Genomic DNA, 27,226 nt, shown 5'->3' on the forward strand with positions numbered 1-27,226 from the left:
AGCGAACACGGACCTCACTGTCATATCAGGCGGCATGACGGGCCAGTTGTAGCCGCTTGATGTCTGCATCAACAAACCTTTCAAGGATCGTCTGCGGAAATATTACACGGACTCGTTGACTGACGAGGACCACATGCTAATGGCAATGGGCCGTATCAAATGTGCATCGCTATCGCAGCTGGTGGGCTGGGTAGCTGCAACGTGGGACGACATCCCAGGTACTTCGATCGTGCGTGCCTTTAAAAAGTGCAGCATATCTAATGTGCTTGACGGTACCGAAGATAGTGCACTGTTTGAAGGTGACAAGGAATGCAACGACGAGTCTAGCAACGGCGACGACGTTTAATGAGCTCTGCACGTTAAGATTAAATAAATGCTGTTTGCATTTAGTGAACGCTGTCCTTGCTTTTTTTATTCGGCCTACATTCGAGGTAATATATATATTTTTTTTTGGCTTCATACTTTAGGGGGTTAGCCTGGATTCGAGTAAATACGGTATGCTTAGAGGAGCCCTGAATGCTAGCCTCCATGTCCTGGACCATTGAAAGGGCTTGATTCTAATACACACTGGATACTGAAAGCATGCAGTGTGCAGCAGCCATGCATCACTGTTTGCAGGGCAGTTTGCTCAAAAGTGAAAAATTGTAAACGATCAATGCTATTGATGTGGTAGAGTATACGTCACATTAGTGTTGCCTCCTGACGGAGTAGCCGCTGCTGGGTTCAAACCAAGCGAGCGGGTGGTGTGATCCAGTCCGTCAATCACCGTGTGGTACCCCCTCTCTGCTCTTGTGATCCACTCCAGCAGTCACAATGTGACACACTGCACACCCTCTCCCTCACCACCACCCATTGCCCCCCAACCTTTTTGTCTTCTCTCCCACTTTCCCTCTTCCATGATAGTGGAGAGGGAGATTTCTCTCGCCACTTTGCCGCCCTTCGCCTCCCACCCTCCCCTGAAAGTGGAGAGGGAGCTTTCCCTCTCCAGTTTGCTGCCTGCCAAATGAGGCTTCAGAAGGACAGGCACACAGATCTTTCCAGCGTTGGAATTCTAGTGCTACTGCATTAAAATGGCCTGTCAAATACAGTTCTCTGCAGCATAGACTGTAACGTGCAAAAGCAACTGGAGCCATCGTTGCATTCCTTGAGCTCCTTTACTATTAGCAACCATCAGGAATTGAAAAAAATATTGTAGACAATTAATGTGATTGATGCGGCAGAGTATACATTAACATTCGTGTTCCCCTCACATGGAGCAGTCAGTGAAGCTGACGGGCTCAGACCATGCAGACAGATGGCATGATCTAGTCTATCAGTCATTGTGTGACATGCTGCATCCCCGCTCCACTCTTCCAATCCCATCCAGTAATCAATGTGACATGCTGTACTCCCTCTTCACTCCCCCGCCCTCTCTCCATCTGTCCTCTCCCACTTCCTCCCTCCCCTCAAAGTGGAGAGGGGATTCCTCTCACCATTTTTGCCTCCTGCCAACCGAGGCTTCAGGTGGATGGACAGATTTTTCACTTTTTTTGCTAGTCTCAGTCTAATGTTGTGATGGTTGCTGCTAAATCCTGTCCAGAAGCCATTGGAGTAGCTATACATAGGTAGTAATCATGTGCTATTCCATGCAGTTAATTTTTAACTTTTCAAAGTGCAAACCTATCAGTTAGTAGCTAGAACATCTACATTCAAGGTCTATGATGGGTACCTTGCTCATTGTTGCATGGTCTGGTAAACAGGCTGGCAAACATCAATGCCTAGTGACAGCTGCTGAAGTGTGCCAGTGTGTTGGCACAGTTGTGCACGTGACCCCTTCTGGCGGTGTGGTGGATTGTGATGGGCAAATGTTGATGTGCAGGGAGGTGAGTGAGCTGATGAAGCGGCTAGAAGCACAGACCAAGGAGGAGATGCGCAACCTCAACAAGAAGCACAAAGACAAGAACGAGCTGGACAGGTCAGCAGCACCCTTGCATGTTCCTCTTTGGCTCACAAAGTGCCAACCAAAGAGTAAAAAGCAACAAGGCTGCATGCATAAAGTAAAGTGTTTTATTCAGCAATGGCCGCATTTGTGCTAAAGAAAAATGGCAGTACAGTTGAACCTCGATGTAATGAAGTTCGCGATGCAACAAACTTTTCTCGTTTCATTTTCTTGTTTCTATTGAAATGCATGCATTTTTTTCTCCATATTTAATGAAGTTTCGCGCTGCAGTTTCGATACAACGAAGTTTTCATGAGAACAAAAAGCAAATTTGGGCAAATTCCATCACTTTGTAAAGTCAAAAATTTTTACTTTTTGTAAACGGTACTGCTACCAACAAACATGCGTTGGTAGCAGTAGCCACCTATGAGCACCACATAACATTGACACTCTTGAGCAAACTTCAGGCAGAAATAACCAACTTCATGACCGCACCATGAATTGGGGTTGCCTTATGCAAAGCTTGTACAATAAACGTTTCTCTTTTGTGAACAATGCTTGATATAACTCACACCGATCTCACCCCACCGCGGCAGCTTAGTGGTTAGGGCGCTCGATTGCTGATCCAGACTACGTGATGGTCGTGTTTCGATGGAGGTGAAATGCAAAGTGTCTGTTTGCCATTGCACTCAGTATGAACTACACCGTGCTAGTGCCTGCTTGAGCACTCGCGCGGTGTAGCTCATACTGAGCGCAGTAGTGCCGTGCAACACTCACTTAAGAACCCAAGGTGATCGAAATTTCTGGAGCCCTCCACTACTGTGTTCCTCATAGGTGATGTCACTTAGGGACATGAAACCCCTTAAATTAGCCACACTAGCACGCCTGGTCCTGTGAAGTACGGACACAGTCAGTGACACAGTGCACAAAGCAAGCCAATCCAGCTGTGATATTTTGCAGGGACCTCCTGCTTGCAGGTGCCAGTTCCATCAGCCTCTAAGAGCACTTAATGGGTTGCAGGGTTGCCTGACGCCGTTATGGGACTTCCGCAACACTGCTTGGTTTCATATTCGGTTAAGGCACCTGCTTTGTGGCTGTTTCTGCAGCAACACGTGAAGCTCGTTATCCTTTTTCTGTGGCGACATTTATTTCCAGTTATCGGTCAAGATTTCAAGATATCTGCAATTCATAGAGAAAATACTTTGAGGTAAAGGTAATATAAATGCAAGGTGCCATGGGGAGCGGCTCGGCCCCACAGAAAATTTGGACTAAACCAATAGTTTGCAATAAGCGATTTCGAGGCTAGGAAGCTTTACTGAACTACTCTTGCCACTCATTTTGCTTGGTGTTTCTTCTAAAATCGCTGGTAATGTCTTCACGAATGCACATGAGCAAAATTAAGTGGAGCAGAAAGGTATTACAAATGTGCAGTATCATTTGCACCTCTGAAAGCGAAAAACTTCGATGTAATGAAGTTTGCAATATAACAAAGTTTTTTCCGAAAAGTATTACTGCATTATATCGGGGCTCAACTGTATTAGTTTGCATGATTGTTGGGCCCCGATGCACTGCATACATACACTGATGCACACAAATGAGACAGTGAGCCAGAGCTCTGAACTATGAACTAAGAGTGTTAATTTCAGCACATTTTAAGAGCGTTAGTTCTTACTCATCACATTTCGAGATTTCGTGGAGTCTCCTACCACCCTTGATCACAGCGCCATCTGTGGCAGCAACTACTCATCACGTTTCAAGATTTCTTGAGGTCTCCTACACACCATGAGATGAAAGCGCCATCTGTGGCTGCAACTAGAAAACAGTGCATCTCGAATTGGTACTTCTAGCACGACCTACAATAGCACTATAGGATAGAGGTGGAACTATGTGAGTCTGACATCAGGGGACAAAATGGCGGCATAGTTTTGGTTTCTCGAATCCACGATGGCGGCCATTAAAATTGGCTGTGCCCTCTCATCCCTTTCACCCCCCTCTCACCAAAAAATATCCTAAAATGGGTAGGAAAACTGTCCCATTACGGGACTGCTATACATGCATAGATTCGTTCCGCTATATATACTCCGACAGCAACGGGCACCCATCCAGGGACAGTTGTATACTGTCACGTAGTGGTGACGGCAGTCGAAGCAGCGATGAAGACGGACGAAAGGGTCTTCTAAAAGAACTGTTTATTGGGCTGACTTGCACCCAAAATGGACTGAATCACTCGGCGGCGGCGAAGCGACAAGCGTGCTTGGCGGTGGTCGAACAGAATGCCCGCCGCTGTCGGCCGTGCTCAATTTAAAGCTGATAGCGAACATTAGAGATAAAGAGCGCAAAGTTACTAGAACATTCCGGAACAGCGTAGAATCAGCTCTGCCTGGCTGCGATCAATCGAGATAAATCTAGTCGCGTCTTGCGTCGCAAACAAAGCGATAAAGTGGTGTGGTGGCAGATTTGAAAAACGAACAAACACTGCAAATATTCGCGGCATTACTCCCCTCTCAAAGAAGCATCGACCCGATGCATTAAAAGAAATAATGCGACTAGTAAGGGAAAAAAAACAGATCTTGCGTAAATAGAGCATGGAAATGCAGCGGCCTTTAGCGCGCATAATACGGCTTCAGACGGACTACATGGACAACTTTTGGTCGTACGCGGTGTCGCTGGGATGCAGTCATTGCGTCAGGGATGACTTCATAATCCAGTTCACCCAGCCGACGAAGAAACTTGTACGGGCCGAAATAGCGGCGCAAAAGCTTTTCACTTAATCCACGGCGGCGAATGGGCGTCCACACCCAGACTTGGTCTCCTGGCTTGTATTCCGTGTTGCGTCTTCGTAGGTTGTAGCGTCTGGCGCCGGACCGCTGCTGATCTTTGATCCGTAATCGGGCAAGCCTTCGAGCTTCTTCTGCAGGTTGAAGGTAGGCGGCAACGTCGACGTTCTCTTCTTCTGTAACGCTGGGCAGCATGGCGTCTAGCGTGGTCGTAGCATCCCTGCCATGGACGAGCCTAAAAGGCGTCATCTGGGTGGTCTCCTGCACTGCGGTGTTGTAGGCGAAGACGACGTAAGGCAGGATGACATCCCAGATTTTACGTTCGGCATCGACATACATAGCGAGCATATCGGCAATGGTTTTGTTCAGGCGCTCGGTCAGTCCGTTGGTCTGCGGATGGTATGCAGTTGTCCTCCGGTGGCTGGTTTGGCTGTAGCGCAGGATGGCTTGCGTTAGTTCCGCCGTAAATGCTGTTCCTCTGTCCGTGATGAGCACATCGGGGGCGCCGTGTCGAAGAAGAATGCACTCCACGAAAAATTTGGCGACTTCTGCTGCTGTTTCGTTCGGCAGGGCTTTCGCCTCGGCGTAGCGGGTCAGATAGTCGTTCGCTATGATGATCCACTCATTTCCAGACGTTGACGTTAAAAAAGGCCAAGCAAGTCTATGCCGACCTGCTGAAAGGGCCTTGAGGGAGGTACAATGGGGTTCAGAAATCCTGTTGGTCGTGTGGGAGGGGTCTTTCGTCGCTGCCAATCTTGGCAGGTTTTCAAATAACGTGCTACATCGGCAGACAGCCGGGGCCAGTAATACTTGTTTTGAATGCGGCATAGGGTGCGACTAAACCCGAGATGTCCAGCTGTCGGCTCGTCGTGTGAAGCCTGTAGAACTTATTCGCGGAGACAAGTAGGTACAACAAGGAGGTAGGCTGTTTTGTTCGCTGTAAAGTTCTTCTTTACAAGGACCTCATTCTGCACACAGAAGGAAGACAGTCCTTGCTTGAATGAAGCGGGGGATGAAGAAACCTTGCCTTCCAGGTACTCGATGAGGCCTTTTAGGTTGGGGTCCGAGCGTTGCTGCTGAGCAAAAGAGCTTGCGCTGATAGGTCCCAGGAAGGCGTCCTCATCATCGTCCGGCGGCGGTGCATCTAGAGGGGCTCGTGAGAGGCAATCGGCATCAGAGTGCTTGCGTCCGGACTTGTAAACGACGGTGACGTCAAACTCCTGGAGACGCAGACTCCATCGAGCGAGTCGGCCAGAGGGATCCTTCAAATTGGCAAGCTAGCAGAGCGCGTGGTGGTCGCTGACCACCTTGAACGGCCGTCCGTAGAGGTAGGGGCGGAATTTCGACGTAGCCCAGATGATGGCAAGGCACTCCTTCTCAGTTGTAGAATAGTTAGTCTGGGCCTTGCAAAGGGAATGGCTAGCGTATGCGATGACCTTCTCCAGCCCGTCACTTTTTTGAACGAGAACGGCACCTAGGCCCACGCTGCTTGCGTCGGTATGAACTTCAGTATCGGCGTTTACATCAAAATGCGCGAGGATCGGTGGGGACTGTAAACGACGCTGAAGTTCCTTGAAGGCTTCTGCTCGCGGCGCTTTCCATTTAAATGGCACGTCTGTTTTAGTCAGTTGGGTCAGGGGATCGGCGATGCGCGAAAAGTTTTTCACAAATCGTCGGTAATATGCGCATAGTCCGAGAAATCTGCGCACTGCTTTCTTATCGGCCGGCGGTGGAAACTGTTCAATAGCAGCTGTTTTCTGCGGGTCTGGGCATACTCCCTCCTTGCTAACGATGTGGCCTAGAAACAGTAGCTCTTCGTAGGCAAAGTGGCATTTCTCTGCCTTCAAGGTTAGGCCAGACGACTTGATGGCGTCTAGTACTGTTCGAAGTCTTTTGAGGTGCTCTTCAAAGTTCGAGGCAAAGACAACGACGTCATCTAAATATACCAGACAAATTTTCCACTTCAGGCCTGCCAGCACTGTATCCATTACTCGCTGAAACGTCGCCGGTGCAGAACAGAGACCAAAAGGCATCACCTTGAACTCAAACAGCCCATCAGGAGTGATGAATGCTGTCTTCTCGCGATCTCTTTCGTCGACCTCGATTTGCCAGTAGCCGCTCTTGAGGTCCATCGATGAGAAATATTTGGCCTTGCAGAGGCGGTCCAGTGTATCGTCGATGCGGGGGAGGGGGTAGACGTCCTTCTTTGTTATGTTGATCAAGCGGCGGTAATCCACGCAGAATCGAAGTGAGCCGTCTTTCTTTCTCACTAGAACAACCGGTGCCGCCCATGGGCTGTTTGAAGGCTGGATGACGTCGTCGCGAAGCATTTCTTCGACTTGTTCCTGGATGGCTTGTCGTTCTCGCGAAGACACACGGTAGGGGCTTTGACGGAGAGGTCGGACGTGCTGGTCGCTTATAATGCGGTGCTTGGCAATGGGCGTTCGTCGGACCTTCGGCGATGTCGAAAAGCACTCACTGTAGCTTTGAAGCAGATTGCGGATCTGGTCTTGTCTGTTCCGGTGCAGGGCTGGGTTGATGTCGAAAGTGGGCGAGTTCTCTTGGTCAGGCGAATCTTCTGCGGAGGGGTCGGAGAGGGCGAAGGAGTCTCGTACGTCAGATATTTCGTCGAAGAAAGCAATCGTCGTTCTTCTGTTAATATGCCGGTATTCTTCGCTGAAGTTAGTCAGCAGTACTTCGGCCTGGCCATTGCGGAAATGTGCGATGCCTCTTGCGATGTTGATTCCTCGGTCTAGAAGCAACTGCATGTTCCCCTCGATGATGGCTTCAGCGTTAATGGCTTTCGTGGCGCCTACGGTCACGATAACGCTTGAACGGGGTGGGACGCTCACTTCTTCCTCCAGGACACTTAGGGCAACGAGATTTTCCCGAGTTTTCATCGAAGCGATGGCTTCGTCCGTCGAAAGCGTGATCAGCTTGGATCGCAGGTCGATGATCGCTTGATGCTCATCAAGGAAATCCATACCCAAGATCACTTCACGGGAGCATTGCGGCAGGACAACAAAGGTCGCAGGATAGGTATGTCCTTTGACAGTCACTCGCGCTGTACATCGTCTTGATGGTGTAATAAGGTGGCCCCCTGCGGTACGAATTTGTGGGCCGTCCCAAGCCGTTGTGACTTTTTTCAGATGCGCAGCGAATGTTCTATTCATCACGGAGTAATCGGCTCCTGTGTCGACTAGAGCGGTAACTTTCCGGCCGTCGATAGTCACTTCTAGGTCAGAGGTCCTGGCTCTTGCATTGCATGTCGCTCTCAACGTCGGGTCACGGCTTCGTCGCGTATGCGAGTCACGGGTTGGGCGTGTGGTCGAAGCTCCTCTGGGTGGCGGCGTCGATTTCAAGGTAGCTTGCGTCGTGGTCGAGGTTCTCATTGTGTGCGGCGTCGGTGCCGCGAGTGTCGGTTCTTCATGCGGCGTCGCGGGTGCAGCGTCTTCATGGGGCGTGGTCGGTGGAGGATCTTTGGCGTTTAGCTCGTGAGCAACCTCACCTCCAGAGGTTGCTGCCTTTAGTTTCCCCTACGTGGGCTGGGAGACCTTCCTCGTACTGCGGCTCCGTAGCTGCGGCGTGGCGACGCAAAGCGCGAGGTTGACGGCGATGGTGAGCGCGAAAAGCGGTTCGGCGTGTACTCTTCTCGACGCAGGTACTCGTCGATTTCCTGCGGATGTTGTCCGCAGCGTGGTCTTGGAGCGTGAACGGCAAATCCCCGAAGATCGATACGTCGGTACGGGCAGTGACGAAGAATATGGCCGGCCTCACCGCAATGGAAGCACAGCGGCCGGTTGTCGGAAGTCCTCCAGGCGTCGCATTTCCTGGGGCTTGATCGTCGGTCATAGGCTGGGCGGGCGGGGGCCGGGAGGCGGCGTTGTGGAACAATTGGCTCATCTCGGGGAGGACGTGGGGGTTGTCTCTGGGGCTGCGCAGTCCTTACTGCAGCGGCGTAGGTCATGGCCTGGGGTTCTGTGGCCGTCGGGGTGTCAAGTACCTGTTGCACTTCTTCCCGTACCACATCCATTAGAGTCGCTGCTTGTGGCTGTGGGGAAGATGGCAGTAATCGGCGTAGCTCCTCTCGGACGATTTCGTGGATAACTTCCCGCAAGCTGTCGCTGGTGGTGGCCGGCGTGTCCGAACGGATTGCACAGGCAGAGGAAGGGCGATTGTACTGCCGAGCTCGGACGTCGAGGGTCTTCTCAATCGTGCAGGCTTCTTGCATAAACTCCTCGACATTTTTGGCGGCTGGCGGACGAGGCTTGCAAAGAGTTGTTCTTTTACGCCGCGCATTAAAAACTGAACTTTTTTTCCCTCGGTCATCCCGGGGTCGGCGCGGCGAAATAGGCGCTTCATCTCCTCGACGTAACCGCGGACGGGCTCATTCGGAAGCTGGATCCTGGACTCGAGGAGTCGTTCGGCTCTTTCTTTCCTCACGACACTGGTGAATACCTTCAATAGTTCTCTCTTGAATAGCTCCCATGTCGTAAGGGACGACTCGTAGTTTTCGTACCACGTGCGTGCGGAGCCATCCAATGAGAGGAACACGTGTCCAATTTTTGCCGCATCATCCCACTTGTTGAATGACGCCACACGCTCAAATTGATCCAACCATTCTTCAGGGTCTTCGCCTAGGGATCCATTGAAAGTTGGCGGCACCCGTGGCTGCTGCAGTATGATCGGTGTCGACATCTTCGGCGAGGTTGCGGTGCTCGTAGCAGCGTCTTTTCGCTGTCTTGTGCGGTCCGGCAGTTTCCCGAACTCAGGCTCCTCTCCCTGGAGACGTCGGCTGGCTCGCTGAGCTGCTGGCTCGTCCTCGGGTGCGAAGCGCTCAGGGCTGGCTTCACGACTTGAAGGGGGCGTCCGGAACATGTAAGGCTACCCCGCACCTCCACCAGATGTCACGTAGTGGTGACGGCAGTCGAAGCAGCGATGAAGACGGAAGAAAGGGTCTTCTAAATGAACTGTTTATTGGGCTGACTTGCACCCAAAATGGACTGAATCACTCGGCGGCGGCGAAGCGACAAGCGTGCTCGGCGGTCGTCGAACAGAATGCCCGCCGCTGTCGGCCGTGCTCAGTTTAAAGCTGATAGCGAACATTCGAGATAAAGAGCGCAAAGTTACTAGAACATTCCGGAACAACGTAGAATCAGCTCTGCCTGGCTGCGATCAGTCGAGATAAATCTAGTCGCGTCTTGCGCCGCAAACAAAGCGATAAAGTGGTGTGGCGGCAGATTTGAAAAATGAACAAACACTGCAAATATTCGCGGCAATACCGAATTTAGGAGGCAAATAAAACTCTATGGGCTGTGGTATAGAAATAAAACCACAATTAAAGAATAGGTAGACATTGCATGCATGCAATTACTAATGGAAGCATTACCATATCGCACTGCAAGCCGAATACTAGGCCCACCTTGACCCCCCCCCCCCCCCCCCCAAACGAAGCAAATTCCATTTGGGACGTATCCTGAAGGGGTGCAACTCGACAATGGGTAGACGTGCATCGTAATTTCTCTGATAGATGGTGCTAGGCGGCGTGCGTAAACCAAACGGCTAATGCTTGTTGCTTCAACGCCTTCCAGACAGTGGCGGCCTTTTTTTTTTTAAAATGAATTTAATGCACTAGCCCACCTGTGTTTTGTGTTCTGCGGGAACAGAAAAATGATGAAATGATTAAACAGTGTGAAAGATTCATTGCAAACAGATATGAACATTATTTAAATCATGACTGAGCATGCCTGGTCTCAATTTGGGCCTCAGGTGCCTTTTTCCCTCATTCATGGTCTTGTTAATTTCGCAATAAAAGACATATCTATCCCACTGAACGTGCTATCTAGACTGCGGAGCGGTGGTAGATGCACCTAGAGACAGTTTGTTGCTGCTCAGGAATATCCTTGAACAACGCTACCTTAACTCCCCACTGGGTAGCAGTGGCAGGCGACAATGGTAATTTGCCCGTAACATTCACTGGCTGACGTGCCAGTGCACACCTTACCATTTCTGTTTGTTTCCAACCTTTCTGTGCTTTCGTGACCAACAAAAAGCAGCATGTACATGCTGCTGTCTTGGCTTCTCGTTGGAGTCAGTGCATGAGAACCATGCATTTTTGCATCCAAAAAAATTTATGGGGCTTGCACAGCTTATGTACGCAACCTCATCAGATACACTGCGAGTAATTGTGTGTAGTGCAGATGGTGTCATTGGCAACATGGTTATGTGTTCCAATAAGCAGCAGTGGTATTGGCTCCATTGATTGTTGCAGGCAGGTGCCATGCCTTCAGGTTGGGCTCACAATCCGCCTTCTTTCCACTTTGTAACAATACAAAAAGCGGGGAACAGCTTGAAGGCATTCTGTGAAATGCTGTGTAAGCATGCAAATTCAGTGGAAAATTTACTCTGTTGCCTACGGCAGTCAGTGCGTGAAGCGCATCATCCCCTCTCTTTCTTTCTCTGGTTCCTTGTTTTTTGCACTGTTTTACAATGCCCAACTCATTGTTTTGCTGCACCGTTTGATTGAAAAAAATTGAACCTCTGAACATTGCTTCCTCCGAAAAATTGGGTGCGAACGTGCATTACATTATTCCAATGGAATAAGTGGCAGTTCCTTGTAAAAGTTCAGAACAGCATAAAAAATTCAAAGATTTGAAGTTTTGGAAGAAGTCGTTCAGCAACCATCAGTATGAAACTGTGCCGCATTAAATTGTGAAAAACAAACAATGAGCATAACTGCATATTTCATCAGTCTTGTTGTTTAATTGGTTTCTTTCGTTCTTGGATAGAAGTTACGAATTGATTTATTGTCAGTTTTTTTTAACTGAGCCGTAAGGCGCTAAACCTGAAAGAACCACATTAAGCAGCCTCTCAGTTTGGCACAGATAAATAATGTCTGATCCTCTGATGACAGCAGCTGGCTTTAGGCATGAAACTGCAGTACTACTCCTTGTGTCTAATATCTGAGTGGACAGCACTACAGGTTAGCAGGGGCTGGTCGCCTAGTGTGCATGGCTTTGGAATCGATGGAGCCTAGTACTAGCTATCAGACGTGCTAGTAAAGTAAAATCTCATGTGTTATAATGCTGTAAGAGAGGTGGAGAACAAAGAGCGCACAATGCTGCAACAGTCAGCAACGAAAGGTCATTAGCACACCTTGAAGTTTTTACAACTTTGCATTCTTTGGTTTGTGGGAAGCTCTGTAATGGTCTGCTTAGGCTAATTTGTAGTGGCACTCAGGATGAAAACAGTGCAGTAGCCTCCTCAATAATAATAGAGCCTTGTTGGTATTTTCTTTCTAAAAAAGGCGAGGAAAAAGCATATTACCTGGAAAAATGAATGTACAAACAACTACAATTTTGAAAAATGTGACACAAGAATAAGTGCAGTGTCGAGTAAAAAGATTAGCACAAGTGACATGCGACCGAACCTGCGGTATTGCACGACAAAGTACTGCAGTTCGCATACGCGCTGATAGCAATAGTGCCGACCTGTTCCCTTGTTCGTGGCACAGGGGAGGTCAGCAGGAAGGAGCCTTTGTCAAGCGTTCCGCTTCCAAGCGTTGGAGTGCAACTGTGCTGACTCTGGAGTTGGCCAGCCGAGAACGCGGCCTTTCTTTTTAGCTTGGTCCTCACAAGCAGCGATATATCCTCACTCATAGGAAAATTTGTAGGAATTATATTGCATTTATAACCTTGTTATTTCCCAACGCAGACACTGCGAACCAAATCGTCGATTTTATTCACTGGCTCGATTGGTTTCGGCTGCATCCAAACAAAACCATCGTTTCAGGCGAGTATTCCCTCTTCCTTCATAATCATCTTTCTATTGCGCGGCTGGAGACTATTTTTTGTGGAAATAAATGTCAGAAAAAAAAAAATATTCAAAGCTTGAACCCTTGGAAGCGAGCTTTTCATCAAAAAAAAAAATGAGTTGGAATGCCCTGGCCTTCTCGTTATCAGTGTGTTCGTCAACTGCAGTGAGGCACAGGCATTGCACCACTGTGGTGACCAGTCACTCGTGCTAATCTTTTTCACTCGCCGCTTTAGGAATTTATATTGATACGTACTTCCATTCCTGTAGAGGCCGGTCAGCATTTATTGTTGCAAGATCTAGAGATTTTCTTTTGTAGCTCGTGAACTTCTTTTCAAATTTGGATTGTGCTTACCGTGAAAGAGACTTTGCTATGTAGCCAGACCAATGGCAGCAAGGATGAAAGTAGCAGGGCCATCGTTTTAGGATGCTTCGCCCCCATTGTACTCATGAGCTGCAGAGAAGCCACCCTGGCTGCTGGTTGTCGCTAGGCTTTTACCAACGTTGCTTGCCTTGGCTGAGCCCCTCGCATGTTAGCGCACCTACAGTTGGTCGCTAAACCTATCGTACAGTCAGAATTTGGCGAAATTATAAACGCACTTTCCAGGAAATAACACCATCCAGGAATGTATTGATGAGAAGAAAAGCAGTGTAATTCTATGGGATATTTTTATTGCTCACGATTTTGGACATATATATGGAGAACGTATCGATGAGGTTATGGTGCATTTTTCTTTTCAAATATTTCCCATTTTGAAAGAATTCACCACACCATCATCGGAACAGTAAACAACAGCGTGCCAGTTCTTGAAAGAGTACTGAATACAGTCTGTTGGCTTGACATGAGATGTAGTAGAACAGAAGAGGCCTTTTACACCCAGAGACAAATTTTGTGCTTGTGTTTTAATTGAGAATTCAGTACTCAAGGTAGAGATCTGAACTGAAAAATGGCTCATATTGAGAGAATTGAGGTTTGACATCAAATGTATACAGCTGCCAGCATCTTCTGCCAGGTACCTTGATCCTCTGTTTTTTATCTCTAGTTTAGTTAGTGAGTTGTTTGTGAGCATACATGTTAATTCCTGTTTTCTCTTACCTTATTTTGGTAGCGTCTGTATTTATTCAAGAATAACCTGTGTTAAGGGGTCTTGACATCATCTACCAACAAATTGTGGTTTTACATTGCAGCTACTAGCCACAATGCTATTATGCATAATTATAAAAAGAGTAGGGCCCTAAGCGCGCTTTTAAGCTGTGAATTGCATTTGGAAGTTATCGGCTCTAAGCCCCTCCCCCTGGCGGTGACAGCCATGTTGAAGCAGCCCGAGTAACGTCATGACCCAACAGCACCATCATCTGCTGCAGAACTGACGTGTGCATGGTCAGCGCCTCCTATACATGGTCGGTGTGGAGCTACTTGAGTTCGGCTGTGGCACGTTGTGGTGAAGTCACCGATATTGGGCAGAAGGTAGACAGAAAAGGGAAGGACACGTGCCTTTGTTGCCTTTGTCCCCCTGTTGTGACTTCCCCCTTCACCCCTCCGTACCCCTTAGCTCGAACAACGAACACTCCCCTACGCTCACTATGTGCAGTACGTGCAGTTCAGTCGTTAATAAGTACGTGACCATTGGCTTATGTCATCATGAATTGCGAGCGTGCCAGTGTTGCCTGACTGCCACACGGTTCAGGAGAATGTTTAAAAATTCAATTACAAATTACTTGCTACACAAAACAAGCTCATATGTTTGCCAGTTGTTTCAAGATGCATAGTGAATAAATAATGTGCAATAAACAGCTTGAGTCTGGAAATTGATGTCATGACCCCTTTAAAATAGGCAGTACCATGCAGATGTGCCCATTCTGGTGCATCTGCATGCATCTGACAGTGAAATTCTACAGTTGTGGAATTCCACAGTTGTGGTAATTTTGCCATTGTACATTTTTGCTAAATTTTACAGTAGAATCTTGATGATACGATCCTGGTTTATACAAATTTTGAGATAATACAAATTCGTAAAATGCCCCGGCTAGAATGCATTGTGTGCAATGGGCAGAAATTCAGGTTTTGTGAACAACCCTCCACCCAACAGCAGATGATACGAATGCACGAGCTGCGACTGCACCCTCAAGCACCAAGTACTTGCTACCCACTCATTACCAAAGCCGGGATAGCCTATCATGATGTGCGCACAGCGAGTAGTGAGTGACGGCGCGCGGCACGTGCAACGATGACGTCTCGATCACCAGACATGCAATGCGCATTGCGAGCAGTGACAACGGCGCACAACCTGCACAGCGCTGACATCTCAAGTCAGCAGTGGTGCGGCATGTGAACCCCATCAGCCGAAAACAGATTTGCATAAATTTTGCGTAGATATTTTTGCATTTTGGGTGATAAGAATTTCGGATGATACGGATATTTTTCGTGACCTTGGGAGATTTGTATGATCGAGATTTTACTGTAATGATTCATCTGTTATTATTATCGTAGTTATTATTTTGTTCATTATGTTGAGTACTACGTAGTGTAGAATATTGCATTTTTTTGGAGTGTTACTTATTACTTATTGATTGATTGTTTTTTATTTGCTGGTTTTATTTAGCATGCATTTGTGTAAATACCCTTGGCAAAGGAGCTTTATGGTTATATTGAACGAATGAACACTAATTAATGTGAAGAAACCGTTGCCATTGGAAATAGACTGTCTTCAAATCCTTGAGCACAGGCATGCACACGTTGGTGCCAGAATAACAGTAAGGGCAGAGCAGCGGGGATGGCAGCATGTTGTAACAACCAGTGCAGACTTGGTGATTGGTTTACTGTGTGATTCATGCATGCATGTACAAATAGTGGTTTGTTGGTTCAAAGCTATCAGTAATTTTCATTGAAATAATCTCGGGCGAATATTTCGAATACTTGTGGCACTCAAAAAAAGTTGAATAGCACAATAGGCACTTTAAAAATCATGTATTTTTCGAACACACACAAGGCCATTACATGAAAAAAAAGAGAGAATGCATTGGAGTTTTGTAGCACTCATTGAAGCTGTGTTGAAATGCTGCAAAAATGGCCATCAGAAATTCGGGGAGTCAACCTACATGCAAAGCCGACATATTTGTGGGGTGTGGGACCTATCTGTGAGCCTCTGACTGCTGCTCTTAGTTGCGATTGTCTAGTTGCTCCGCCATTGCTTTTAAGCAACGAGCCCATGAACACCTGCTAGGAGTGCACACCCAGCGTTCAGCGCCACCTCGCACCAGGCGAGGTACCCATCTGCATGTGCCTCATGCTAGCTCCCCTTGGTGCCTGTGCCATCACACTTGATTCACAAAGTTCATACGAAGAAGAGCGGCTGCGGCACCTGCAGTCAGCTTGGACTCGTTCCACAGAAGTCAAGGGAGCCGTGTATCCTCCAATGAGAGAGATTTGGAATACCACGATCTCAGTTCTGTGCGGAGCCACCGCGCATGCGCAGATCACACTGAGGATGCCACAAGGCGCCACCAATCAGCACATGCACAGCTGTGGCGCGTGGAAGCGGATCGGGCTATGCTAATTCTCTGTATTGGTGTGCACTTGCCGATTACGGGTTGTGTGCATCCCGGGTTGCGAGGTCGCAGACACCTGGCAGGTACAAATCTAATAATAATGTTATTCGCTCATGACAAATACTTCGAGATTTGGGATACCAAACATTCGGATCGAATTGAATATCAAACACTTTATTATTTGGCCGAGTATTCGAAATTCTTGAATACAGTCGAGCCCGGATATATCAAACCTGGATATTTTGAATTGCTGGCTCTTTTGAACATGCAGATTATCCCCTTGAAAATCCTGTGTAAAAGTATCAGGAAGTCGTGCTGTATATCGTGCTGAAATTTCACCAGCCGTTCAATATATCGAACCATGCTCCATGCCCCTGGAAGTGGAGCTTCTCCTAACGGCGCTCATCGATCACTTTCCACGGGTAGAGATGGGTCTCCTGCGTGGCCTTGGGCACCTGTATGCTGGAAGTGCTTTAAACCGTGTGATGTGGTGAACGTTTTGCTACCATGAGGGTGGTCTTCGGTCTCTTGTACTCATTTTCGACACCACATCACTGTCGTGCGGTGAAGTCCACCTAACAAACTGTAGTCTAGTGTTATACAGTTGGCGGTAAAGCACGCCCTCGCGTTGCATGCTTCGCTGCCTTCGCTTCGACCTCTTCAGCGTTGCTCGTTCTCTGCCCATTGGCACTACTTAGTAGACATTTGCAGAGGTGTGACCTCATGTGTCACCTTGAGGCCTGTTCACAGAGACAATTGTACATTGCCTAAATTCTGAAATAAATTCAAACTCCGCTGCACCTTAATTTTAATGAGGGATTATTCTATGTATAGTGCACTGGCAACAGAATTAGATATCTGTTACATGCAGTTGCTAGTTCGAAAGCACTGTTCTCACCGGCTTTGATCCGAAGCAGTTTTGACCTAGCGAATGGTGCATTACCAGCACGACAGCGGGCGGTGCATCTCTACGAGGAGTGCATCACTGGCATGGGTGCAAATATTTTCGCTTCTAGGTCACAGATCAGTTGATCTATTACCATGTTTTATATATTGAATTATAGATATATCGAATTATTTTGTGATCCTGTTCGAGTTTGCCACATCCAGGTTCGACTGTATTCGCACAGGCCCAGGATAGCCGTGCCATGAATCTCAGACGGTGCATCTCACCTGTGCATAGCCCGCAGGGCATGCACTGCTGGTTGTTGATTCTTCTTCCAGCTTTTCACTGGCAAAATTTTAAGATATGCAATTGGAAACACACAGGGTGCCTGTTGGACTTTACTGTGCAGTGGCTCATGCCGCTCCTTTTGCTCTGCAGGATAAAGCGAGAGTTGCAGCAGAAGATGATTGGTGAAGCTGTAGCGGAACGCCAACGGGTGAGTCCAACAAGGGCTGGGATTCGTGCCTTTGCCTTACATGTATAAAGATGCGTCTCTTGGCCCGTCTTAACTGCCCATTTTAAATTCGCCCTACCACTGTTATTCTTGAACTTCACTTCGCGTTGTTGAGAAAGCTGCTCTGCCATGTGAAGTAGGAGCCTACCAGTCATGTGGTCCCTGAAGCGGTGCTTTGCTTCTCAAGGGCTTGAGTGACAGCCTACCTACACCCCCTTCTGTGTGTGCCTGCAACATTTGGGCTCCTTTCCTTCACTTTTCTGTCATTCTTTCTCTAATGCAGGGATTCTCGAGCTTTATAGTCCGAGGGAGCCCCAGCAGCTTTCAGAAGGTGCTGAGGGACCCCTGCATGTCTTTGCATCAGTTTCTTGCTGCCTCACATGCATGCAGAAAGGAGTGCACTGAAGGATGACCCATCAAAAAAATACCCAAGTTTGAGTCGTGATGACTGGCCATGTAGTGCAACAATGTCTGTCGTAAGCAGTTACGGTGTGATTAGTCCAAAATCAAAGTAGGGCTGGAGGTATGCATGGCTTTCAGTGCTTGGAGAGCCCAAGAAACATTTCAAGGAACCTAGTTTAAGAGCCCTTGCCTAGATTGGGGGCAGCCAGCCAAGAACCTTTTCTGTTTAACCTCCTCGCATCTGTGTTACTTTTCTCTCATTCTTACTAATTGCACGACAGCGTAAGATTCCCATTGTGCAAGAAAATCGGGCATTGGCGGCGGCAGCGCCACCGGATTTATCGAAAAGGTGGCTGCATCACACATGGAGGAGCTGATTTGAAAAATGATTAAAACATTAGAAAACTGGTGACTAGAAGGTTGCAACATGACTCAGACATCAATATGACACGCAAGTATGTAACATAAATGAATTGTGCTAAAGAGATAATTGCAGTAATTAGTAGCAGGGAGGATGAGGGTGAGGTTGAGGTTGTTACAGCTGCTGGTGAGGTTAGGCTTGCAGATTCTGCCGGCAATTGCTCCACCGTAGCGACACTTAAATGGTGAATATGGTCCACAAAGCAGGCACGTACCTGGCGTCTGACTGATCTGCATGGCTCTTATTAACTTAATCACCTATTGCAGTCAGTAGTCAACAGCTGCTGTCCCCACCTGGAGTCCAGATCTGAGTTCTGGACGAACTTTAAAAGAAGGCGTGAAGCCTCCTTTCTACATGACTGTTCTCCACGCGGGTAGACAATGTCCTGAAGGGAACTGCGGGAGGCTCTTGTACTCTTGAGAGAAGCGAACAACACGTACCATTCCGCGTTGTACACTCGACAGTGCATAAGAAAATATGTGATATCGCTGCACACACGTGTGCACACACCACGTGTGGAACACAGCAGAGACGATGCCAGACCCGTCTTATACATCCACGCAGGGGTACGAGCAGAGTCCGTGCGAATGCGATGTAGCAGTGTGGTCTGATATCTTTTTAGTCCCTTGGTCACACATGGCTTATTGGGTGAACTCCACAGGGTTCTGAAATGGCCGAGCGCTGTTTTTCTCAAGAGTCTCTTGGCATCTTGAGAGACATTCCTTGGTGGATTACCTGACAGCGCTTTGTGGTCGAGGCTGTCCATCACCTCGTTGCCTATTACGCCTGTATGTGAGGGCACCCATTGGAAGTACTATAGAGTAAAGCCTCTGCTGTGCAGATTATGCACCATGCGTAGAGAGCTCAGAGACAAGGCAAGTAGGGAACCCGCGTTCTAACCCTTGAAGAGCAGATTTGGAATCTGTAATGATCACAACAGGTTGAGGCGGACAAGACCCTAGCTTCCGTAAAGCCGCCTCAATTAGAACTCCTTCGGTCATTCTGAAGGGCACGACTTCAGTGAAGCGTACAGACCAGGCACTATTCAAAGAAGGAATGTGAAAAACTTATGTGCTATCTCCTCTGGCCTTATCCACAGAGCCATAGTAGCGAATCGAACCCCTGACCCTTGCGTTCAGTCAGACACACTACCACTTGGCCACGCAGGCAAATATGTATAGCTTGGTTAAAGCGGGGCTTTATATGCATGTCGTGCAGTCTTTCACGTAATGATTGTGATTGTGAAAGAGGAAACAGTGTCCATTGCAGACAAAACCCATTAACACTGTCTCGTCATACCCTTAAAGGTGGAGCTTAAGTGCGCCATATTTTTTTTTTGACAAGTTCATACTTGTAGGAGTTTGTGTGTCTGGGAGATGGTGTAGGAAATCTTTTCCTGTACTTCTGGGAAAATAGCGCAAGAGACGAGGACAGCAAAGAAAGGAAACGACAGGGCCAGCGCTAACTCACAACTAAAGGTTTAATCACAGGAAGCAAGGAATATAAATAGGGCAAACAATGAAGAAAGCAAAGCAAACACACGTGTAGCTATATGGAACCGAGGAAACAAACCTCACTGTCATGCAGGCATACCAAAGTGCTGCTAGCGCACAATCAAGTTTTTTCTTCATGTATATAGCCTGTATAATCTCTCTAGTTAACTGTGTTGGATGGCTGTACAATACATCACTGTGATGCATAGTAGGGAAGCAAGATTTGCAGTCTCTAACATGTTGACTAGATTAGTAGATTTATTAGCTTCCAAGGCATTAGCAGGCTCAAAATGAATCAAAGTACCTGTGGGATCAAACATAAAACCAAGTATGTTTCATGCTCTGAAGGAGTTGTTTATAAAATTATTTTTTCCTGTGGACAAGTCTACAATGGTCAGACGGGTCGTTGTATTAACACGCGTCTGACTGAGCATGCTAATGCCTTAATTCGAAGCTAATGAATCTACTAATCTAGTCAAGCATGTTAGAGACTGCAAATCCTGCTTCCCTACTATGCATCACAGTGATGTATTGTACAGCCATCCAACACAGTTAACTAGAGAGATTATGGAGGCTGTTTACAAGAAGAAAAAAAAACTAGATTGTGCGTTAGCAGCACGTCTGTATGCCTGCATGACAGTGAGGTTCGTTTCCTCGGTTCCACGTAGCTACACGTGTGTTTGCTTTGGTTCCTTCATTGTTTTCCCTCTTTATGTTCCTTGCTTCCTGTGATTAAACTTTTAGTTGTGAGTTAGTGCTGGCCCTGTTGTTTTCTTTCCTTGCTCTCCTCGTCTTTTGCGCTATTTTCCCAGAAGTATGTATCACCAAGTCGCCCGTCTTGCCATCGTGTTTTCCTACACCTTCTGAGCTGAAGGCGTTGCGTGCAGATCAAGAGCCTGCTCGACAAGAAGAAGGCCGAGCTGGAGAGGCAACACGAAGAGGTGCGGAAAAGCATGGAGGAGGAGAAGAGCCAGGTGAGCCTGTTGTGCACCTGGAGGCATCAGCCTGATGGGAGGCCATTTGAAAAAGAGAAACAAAAATAGCATGCAGGGTCCTGCCAGTTTTCACTCGGGAGGAATGAAATGGCCCTAGTGAAAAACGGTATCAATGCCTGCCATGTTGACATGGCGTCGACAGATACCATGTGAAAGAAGGTGGCCACATTGGGTGCACATCTCTGGTGTATCTTTACTATGTGGTCGGCAGGAACATGCAAGAAGTACACAGTAAGCGAGTGTACAGGTCGCCTAGCTGGCATTGACATATTCGCTCGTGCTTACATGTTCAATAACTACATTACGGCTGCCAAATGTGCACATGCAAGTTGGTTCACGAGGCAGAAAAAAAACTGGTTACGCTTTTGATTTGCCACTGCCACAGCATTGCGGCGACAACAGTTTCCAAGTCTCATTGTGCCATGGACTGCTTCTAATGATGGCATTATCCATTCTCATGAAACGCCTTCTTACGCTGCTGGCAGGCACTGGAAGCAGAGTTGTTCGTAAAGTGTTCCAAGTAAATTCATTACTTGCAGTTAATTACATTTTCTTTTAACTTTGTAATTAATAGTTTACTTTTTCAAACAGTAATGTTCGATGTAATTCAGTTAATTTTATCTGTAATTTATCATTGGTAATCAGTTACTTCTTTTTGAAAAACAAGTTGTGAACAATGGTGCAGTTTTCAGAACCTCAAGCTGACAGCAAACACTGGTGCTGATAAAGATATTTCCTTTGTGACAGAGTGACAACGGACCGTTTGAGGAGAAGCAGCATGCATTATTATGTCCGGACCACAACCGGGTCACCACCGTCTTCTACAGCAGTTCTCGTCCCAAGAAATACTGTTATGCGACCGTTCTCTAGGGACCCACCCGTTCTGTCAGATGGCCCGGCAGCTTACCTACCACTACACCCACCTAACTCAGAGCCTTCCACACAAAGCAGGGAGCAACAACGAAGCGCGCTTGGTAGAGGACTTGGGCACTAGCACCAAAGCATTGCGCAGCTATACAAGCTGGTGTGCAAGGTGTTCACTCATTGTAATACCGCCCTTCCCTGCAGCACATGTACTGAGAGAGTGTTCAGTGTAGCTGCTGACCTCTTCGCGAGAAAACAGGAGAAAATTAGCTGCGAGAACTTTGAAAAACAACTCCTCTTGAAAATTAACCATGTGTAACAAAACATCAATCAAGCTGCAGACGTTCATTGTAATCTGGGTAAATCTGTATTATTGCAATAAAAGTTGAATGGAAAATAATGCAATAGTAATTGATTACTTTTCTGTAATTGTTCAGTTACTTTTATGGGGCTGTAATTACCACTGTAATCAATTGCATTACAGATAGAGAAATTGTAATTTTAATCGATTACTTATGATTTTTAGACAGTTATTTAAACATTGACGTAGTGCTGTAGAGAGCCTCTGCTGTGCTATGTCAGAGTTGCCACATTTTGGTTGCAAAGAAACTTGAATATGCGTACCTGTATAATGACTTGATTACACAATAAAAAAAACCCCCAATCCCTGCCCCAATGGTGTCCTTTTGGATATCGATATGTTGCTGATTTTAAAGATTGCTGAATGCACCAGTTGAGAGAAGGGCACTGAGTGAGCTATGTGCCTCACCCTGACCATGCAGGCCATCGAGAAGTACAACCAGGAGTACGAGCGCAAGTGCAGCCAGCTGGACAGCTCCCTGAGCGACAACCCCAACCTGTTTGCCACAGCGGAGCCCAGTGACCTGCGACGCCAGAGCACTGCACTCTAGCCTCCCCCGAAGAAGAAGGAAGGAGGCGTGCTCCCTGCACCGGTGCCTCAACCCCACCACCTCTGCACAGCCGTCTGTGCCCCTGCCCCTCTCCACCAGAGCCTCTCACGTCATCCTGCCACCACCGCACTCATCTGGCGAGGTGGCCCAGCTGTCCGGGTGATATGTGTGACAAGGACAACAGACACGCCTTCCGTGTGGGCATTCTCGCTCCGAACCTAACCACTCCATCGTTTTTCCCTGTAGCACACAAGCACCCCCCAGTGAGTGGGAGTGAACACACTGCTTTTGGAGTTTGTGGTCCTGGCTGCAGAATGCTAGCTAGCCCAGCTGTCTGCCCCAGTGGTATGCCCTCTGCTTATGGTGTACCAGAGATTAGGCACAGGGTACCGCAGCTCAGGGGATGCCACAACGTGAGGTGTCACAGCACAGGGTGCCACTGCACAGTGGGTGCCATAGCATGGCGTGCTGCAACACAGGGTGCTGTTACTTTACCTGGAAGGGTGATCACCCTAGCTGTAATTCACCTGCGTTTAGAACAACAGTGGAAAATTACGGCAAAGCCCCAGTAGAAGCGTCCGCGGTGATTCTAAACAAAGTTAGTTCCTTTTCAAGAGAAACCAGCATTAACGGGAGCATTGGCTGCATAGGGTGGCAGTCCTCCAATCTCTTCATCATAAAGCATAGGCTGCAGGCCTGTGTGACCTGTTCTGCCCCCATAGTGTGTCTTGCACTCAACAAAACCACCTTTATTGTATCAGGGCCAGTGCTAGCAAGCTGCGCACTTTCAGAGGTTGACAGTAGTCTGTGACTGAACCGTTGTCACTATCAGCTTGCTGGTTCGGCATTGTAGGATGCTCACAGGAGATTTATTCGTCCCTCATCACGTGTGGCTGGGCAGTGAGTGCGTGGGATCTGGACGATAACATTGTGTGCCTTTTCCTTGGTGTCATGTTGCCTTGGCATGAGCCATCCGAGTTTTGATACCTGCAAGGTGAATGCCTTCCTTTTCCGATTCCTTTTCTATGAGGGATTCGGATGCCTGGTGTTGACTTCTCGTGAGTGTCCCGTGTTGTCCTCCGAAGTAATTGAATGAAGAAGGGGGGACTGCAGCCCCATGTAGCTCCTGCTCCATTGCCATGGTCGTTACCATGAAAACAAAAGGGACCATTATGGTTTTGCAACACCAGGACACTTTTTTGGGCTTATGTGCAGCACATCTCTGCTGTTCTTACATTGCCAGTGGGCACTGGAACTCCATTCGACATGTAGCGGACGTCCTAAATGTTCGCAGGATGTCCATGGGAGTTCTAATGTCTATTGAGATTGTCTTTCTTGCACATGGTCCTTTGCCTCTTGCAGCTGCACAGCTGTAGCCCTTGCCAGCTGCTGTAGCCTGCATTCAGTTCACATAAATTCATTGTTGTTGATTTTAACCCTCTCGCCAAAGCGCAAGTGGCAGCCGCCTGTGGCAGGTGCAGCAGGGTGAATGGCAAGCTTGCAGCACGCAGAAAAGGGGGTGACACAGGGAAGTATGTACCCTCGTCCACTTCTTGGATGTTGTCACTTTTTTTTCGGTCCCTTTCTTTTTCTTGCTGCATGAGTTGTGACAAGAAGCTACAGTTGTAGCTGCTGCCATGCAGGAAGGCATAGGCAAAGGGGCAACATTGCTGTTGAGGTTCTTCATTTCACGCACCACACATTTGCCCAGTTCTCATTGTTGTCACTGTTATCGTATGAAAAAGTGCACAATGCACGTGAAGGGTTGTGTTTCGCAGCACCGTGCTCTGTGTGGCACCTACCGCAGTCCACTAGGCCTCCAGTCTGTCATCACTACCACTTGTCATTCAAATCTGTTGTTACCACTTCAGACATGCCACACCGCAGTTCAGTTTTGAACCTCATGTGCGAGTTTTTCACTTGCATCTCTATGCATTCCTGTGACCTAAGTTGCTGAGAACCTTACTTGAAGGTGCAAGATGAGCTTCCAATTTGTGGCCAGCTATCATCTTGAAGAGGAGTTTTGTTTGTGCAATAATGGCATGTAGTTTTGTGTTGACTGCATTTTGTTTTTTTGCTAGTTCACAGTCCAGCAAACACTCATCCTTGTGGCATGGCAGCAAGAGTGGCAGGAGATAGGTTTGACTAAGAGTTGGTTTGAAAAGCCTCACAGTAGGGGGTGAGTTTATCGGTGAAAATCAGCTACTGGTGAATGCATGCTGTGCCACTGTTATTGTTAGGTATTGTGTTGTATGTAAAAATGAAGAGTGCATTTAAACGAAGCATTTCAATGTGTCGAAGTCATGTGGTATGAAAAGTCTTGATGTAAAGCCAAGGTGTTCTGTTTACTGTTTGTTGATCACACATTGTAAGAGGGTCTAACATAAAGGACTGCACACTATTATGCACCTTGTTTTGGACTACATTCTCAGCAAGGCAAATCTAGCAGCACACTTCACATTCCTTGGCCTCACCCCACTCTTTGCAAGACATCGGTGTACTGTAAAGCTATACTTTAAGCACGTTCTGTCGCACGTGTCTGTCATGCATGTGCACTGAGCTTGCCGATGAACTGTGGCAAGCCTCACAGCTGCCTACAGATCACTGCACAGTAGACTACTCACAACTAACGTGCGTGTAGGTCAAACGTTATTCATGACTGTTGCGGCAGGTTATGCACCCCTCTCATCCTTAACTGAACAAAACACCTCCGCATGTGAGCCAAGACAGCTGCTTGAAGAGGCCCTGGAATACTTTAAATGATTTTAAATTGCAAGCAATCAGTTATTTGAACTGAATAAAGCAGCCAATTAGAGCTAATCATTTCAGGGGTCCTTTCGAGCGAGTGCCGAATTTTGTCGTGCTTTGTAGTTTGAGTAAAGTGTGATGTGACGCCACTCGAAAAGTCCCATCGGTGACTACCATCAAAACTGTGTCTCCACTCAAGCCACTTTGAGCAAGGCATACCTGTTCGTGGTTCAGGATGTTGCGTTTAGTGCAATGAAGTGCCAGAATCTTCACTTGCATCTTTAGTGCGTCACAACCTTGATTTTTTATTTATTCTTACTGCTCTTTCATTGGCTCTTGCTTTTGGATACATCCAAATCAAGGCTTTTTAAGATGCTGTCAGCAGCTGTTTGTGACAGTGAGAGCTGAACATATGGCACGCAAACACTTTTAATGGTTGCTGTTGGAGCGCCATTGCTTTCCGTATATACTGTACTGGCAGAACAAAAAATTTTTTGACACCGCATGTAAATATTTGCAAGTGGAAAAGTGGTCGAGCAGTGAGGCTAATTGCCAAGTTACTCACTCTTTTGCTCATTTTAAGTGCACAAGCTTTCTGTGCAATAACTGTGGTTGGATGAATAAATCACAATGGATGTTTTTATTTTGCGTCGTTTACTGTCGTGTTTATGTTAACTGAAACATTGGTTGTGTTGAATACAAGACATGGCTAAGTGAATATGTTGTACTGGGGAATGAGGGTGCAGCTTTTCTGGCTGCCTGAGCTATAAAATATTTTACAGCTCTGAATTGTGTTGCAAAATTTACCTCATTTTGGGCATGTGAATCAAAAAGCTTGTTGTTTCACAATGCTTGACTACTGATCCTCCATGTTGAAGCTTGTTATCTGGCCTGTGGTAAGGGAGCACATAACCTTTGGTCTCAAGGCACAATGGGGAGCTACTGACGATAAAGGAACTGCAAGAGCCACCTTCACAATGTGCACACGTTCTGTACATTGCATGGGAAGAATGCCAGTTTTGTCCAAGTGCTTGCTGCACTAGTTTCCTGATTGTCATGTCCCCCATGCCTACAGGTCAAGCTCTGTGCACTTGGGTTGACTGCACCATGCAACCCTTCTGCGTCACCTTGCGGTAGAGCTCTGAAAACAATTTCCAAGTCTCTTCTCTGGTCTTTTTTACTAGTGGACATCTCGTTTGGTGCCGAGGTTCAATCTGGAAGTCCTTAATAATGTGATACTAGCATTTAGGTTGTCATCATCCAAACAATTTCCGACTTCTATGTAACGAAATTCCCCGATTTGTCTAGAGGGTCGTGGTGACATCGGAACCCCCAGTTTCGTAAGTCTGAAGACTCAATGTTCAAGAACTTTACATTGGATTGTCATATGGCAGAGTACTAATCTGACCCACTAAACCACCTGCTAATCCCAGCTTCATGCACATTAACCTGCCTTAATAATCCAATAATTCCCACTGATTCACTTTAATCCACTCACAAATCCACCTTAATTTATTTTCGCCTAAATTTTGGAGGCGCAGTAAGATTTTGGGGATGTGCCAACTTCCATATGCTATCGCATTTTCTTGAAGAATGTGGTCAAGAATGCCTGCAGGTTTGTTTTTTCTGTTTCAAGGATGTTGTGTCCTCAAGTGGTTTCTCCTTAGCTTCACCACTAAAGCGTTGACCCTATGCCGCAGGATATGGCATCCGCCGATATGGCATGAAACAAATTTAGCGTCGTTGAACGTTGGTGTCTCTTCTTTGCGTGACCTTTGCTCTTTTTTTTGCTTAAAAAGATGCAGCGCGTGTTTTATGTTCTGAAGCACCTTGTGTCCTAAATGGTACCTCCAGCCGGTATTTCAAAAGTAGCAGTGCTGTGGTAACTGCCTGCATGAGGTTATAAGCAGTTATGAGGTGCCACAGAATGGAGAAG

At 47.3% G+C, this 27,226-nt stretch overlaps 1 protein-coding gene across 2 annotated transcripts in view; it reads left to right on the forward strand.

Moving 5' to 3' along the window:
- Positions 1–25,933, forward strand: part of Plc21C (Phospholipase C at 21C) — a 252,871-nt gene extending 226,938 nt beyond the window's left edge. The window contains exons 19-23 of one of the 2 annotated variants that reach the window (XM_077664734.1): positions 1,859–1,954; positions 12,409–12,486; positions 17,381–17,438; positions 20,660–20,746; positions 22,414–25,933. In XM_077664734.1, coding sequence (XP_077520860.1) covers positions 1,859–1,954; positions 12,409–12,486; positions 17,381–17,438; positions 20,660–20,746; positions 22,414–22,542 — 448 coding nt within the window. In that variant the 3' untranslated portion in view covers positions 22,543–25,933. The remainder of the gene's footprint in view (positions 1–1,858; positions 1,955–12,408; positions 12,487–17,380; positions 17,439–20,659; positions 20,747–22,413) is intronic. The other variant, XM_077664735.1, reaches the window with a different exon arrangement.
- The last annotated feature ends 1,293 nt before the right edge of the window (positions 25,934–27,226 follow it).

The sequence above is a fragment of the Amblyomma americanum genome, chromosome 5 (assembly GCF_052857255.1).
Source record: "Amblyomma americanum isolate KBUSLIRL-KWMA chromosome 5, ASM5285725v1, whole genome shotgun sequence".
In the NCBI taxonomy this organism is placed as follows: Eukaryota; Metazoa; Arthropoda; class Arachnida; order Ixodida; family Ixodidae; genus Amblyomma; species Amblyomma americanum.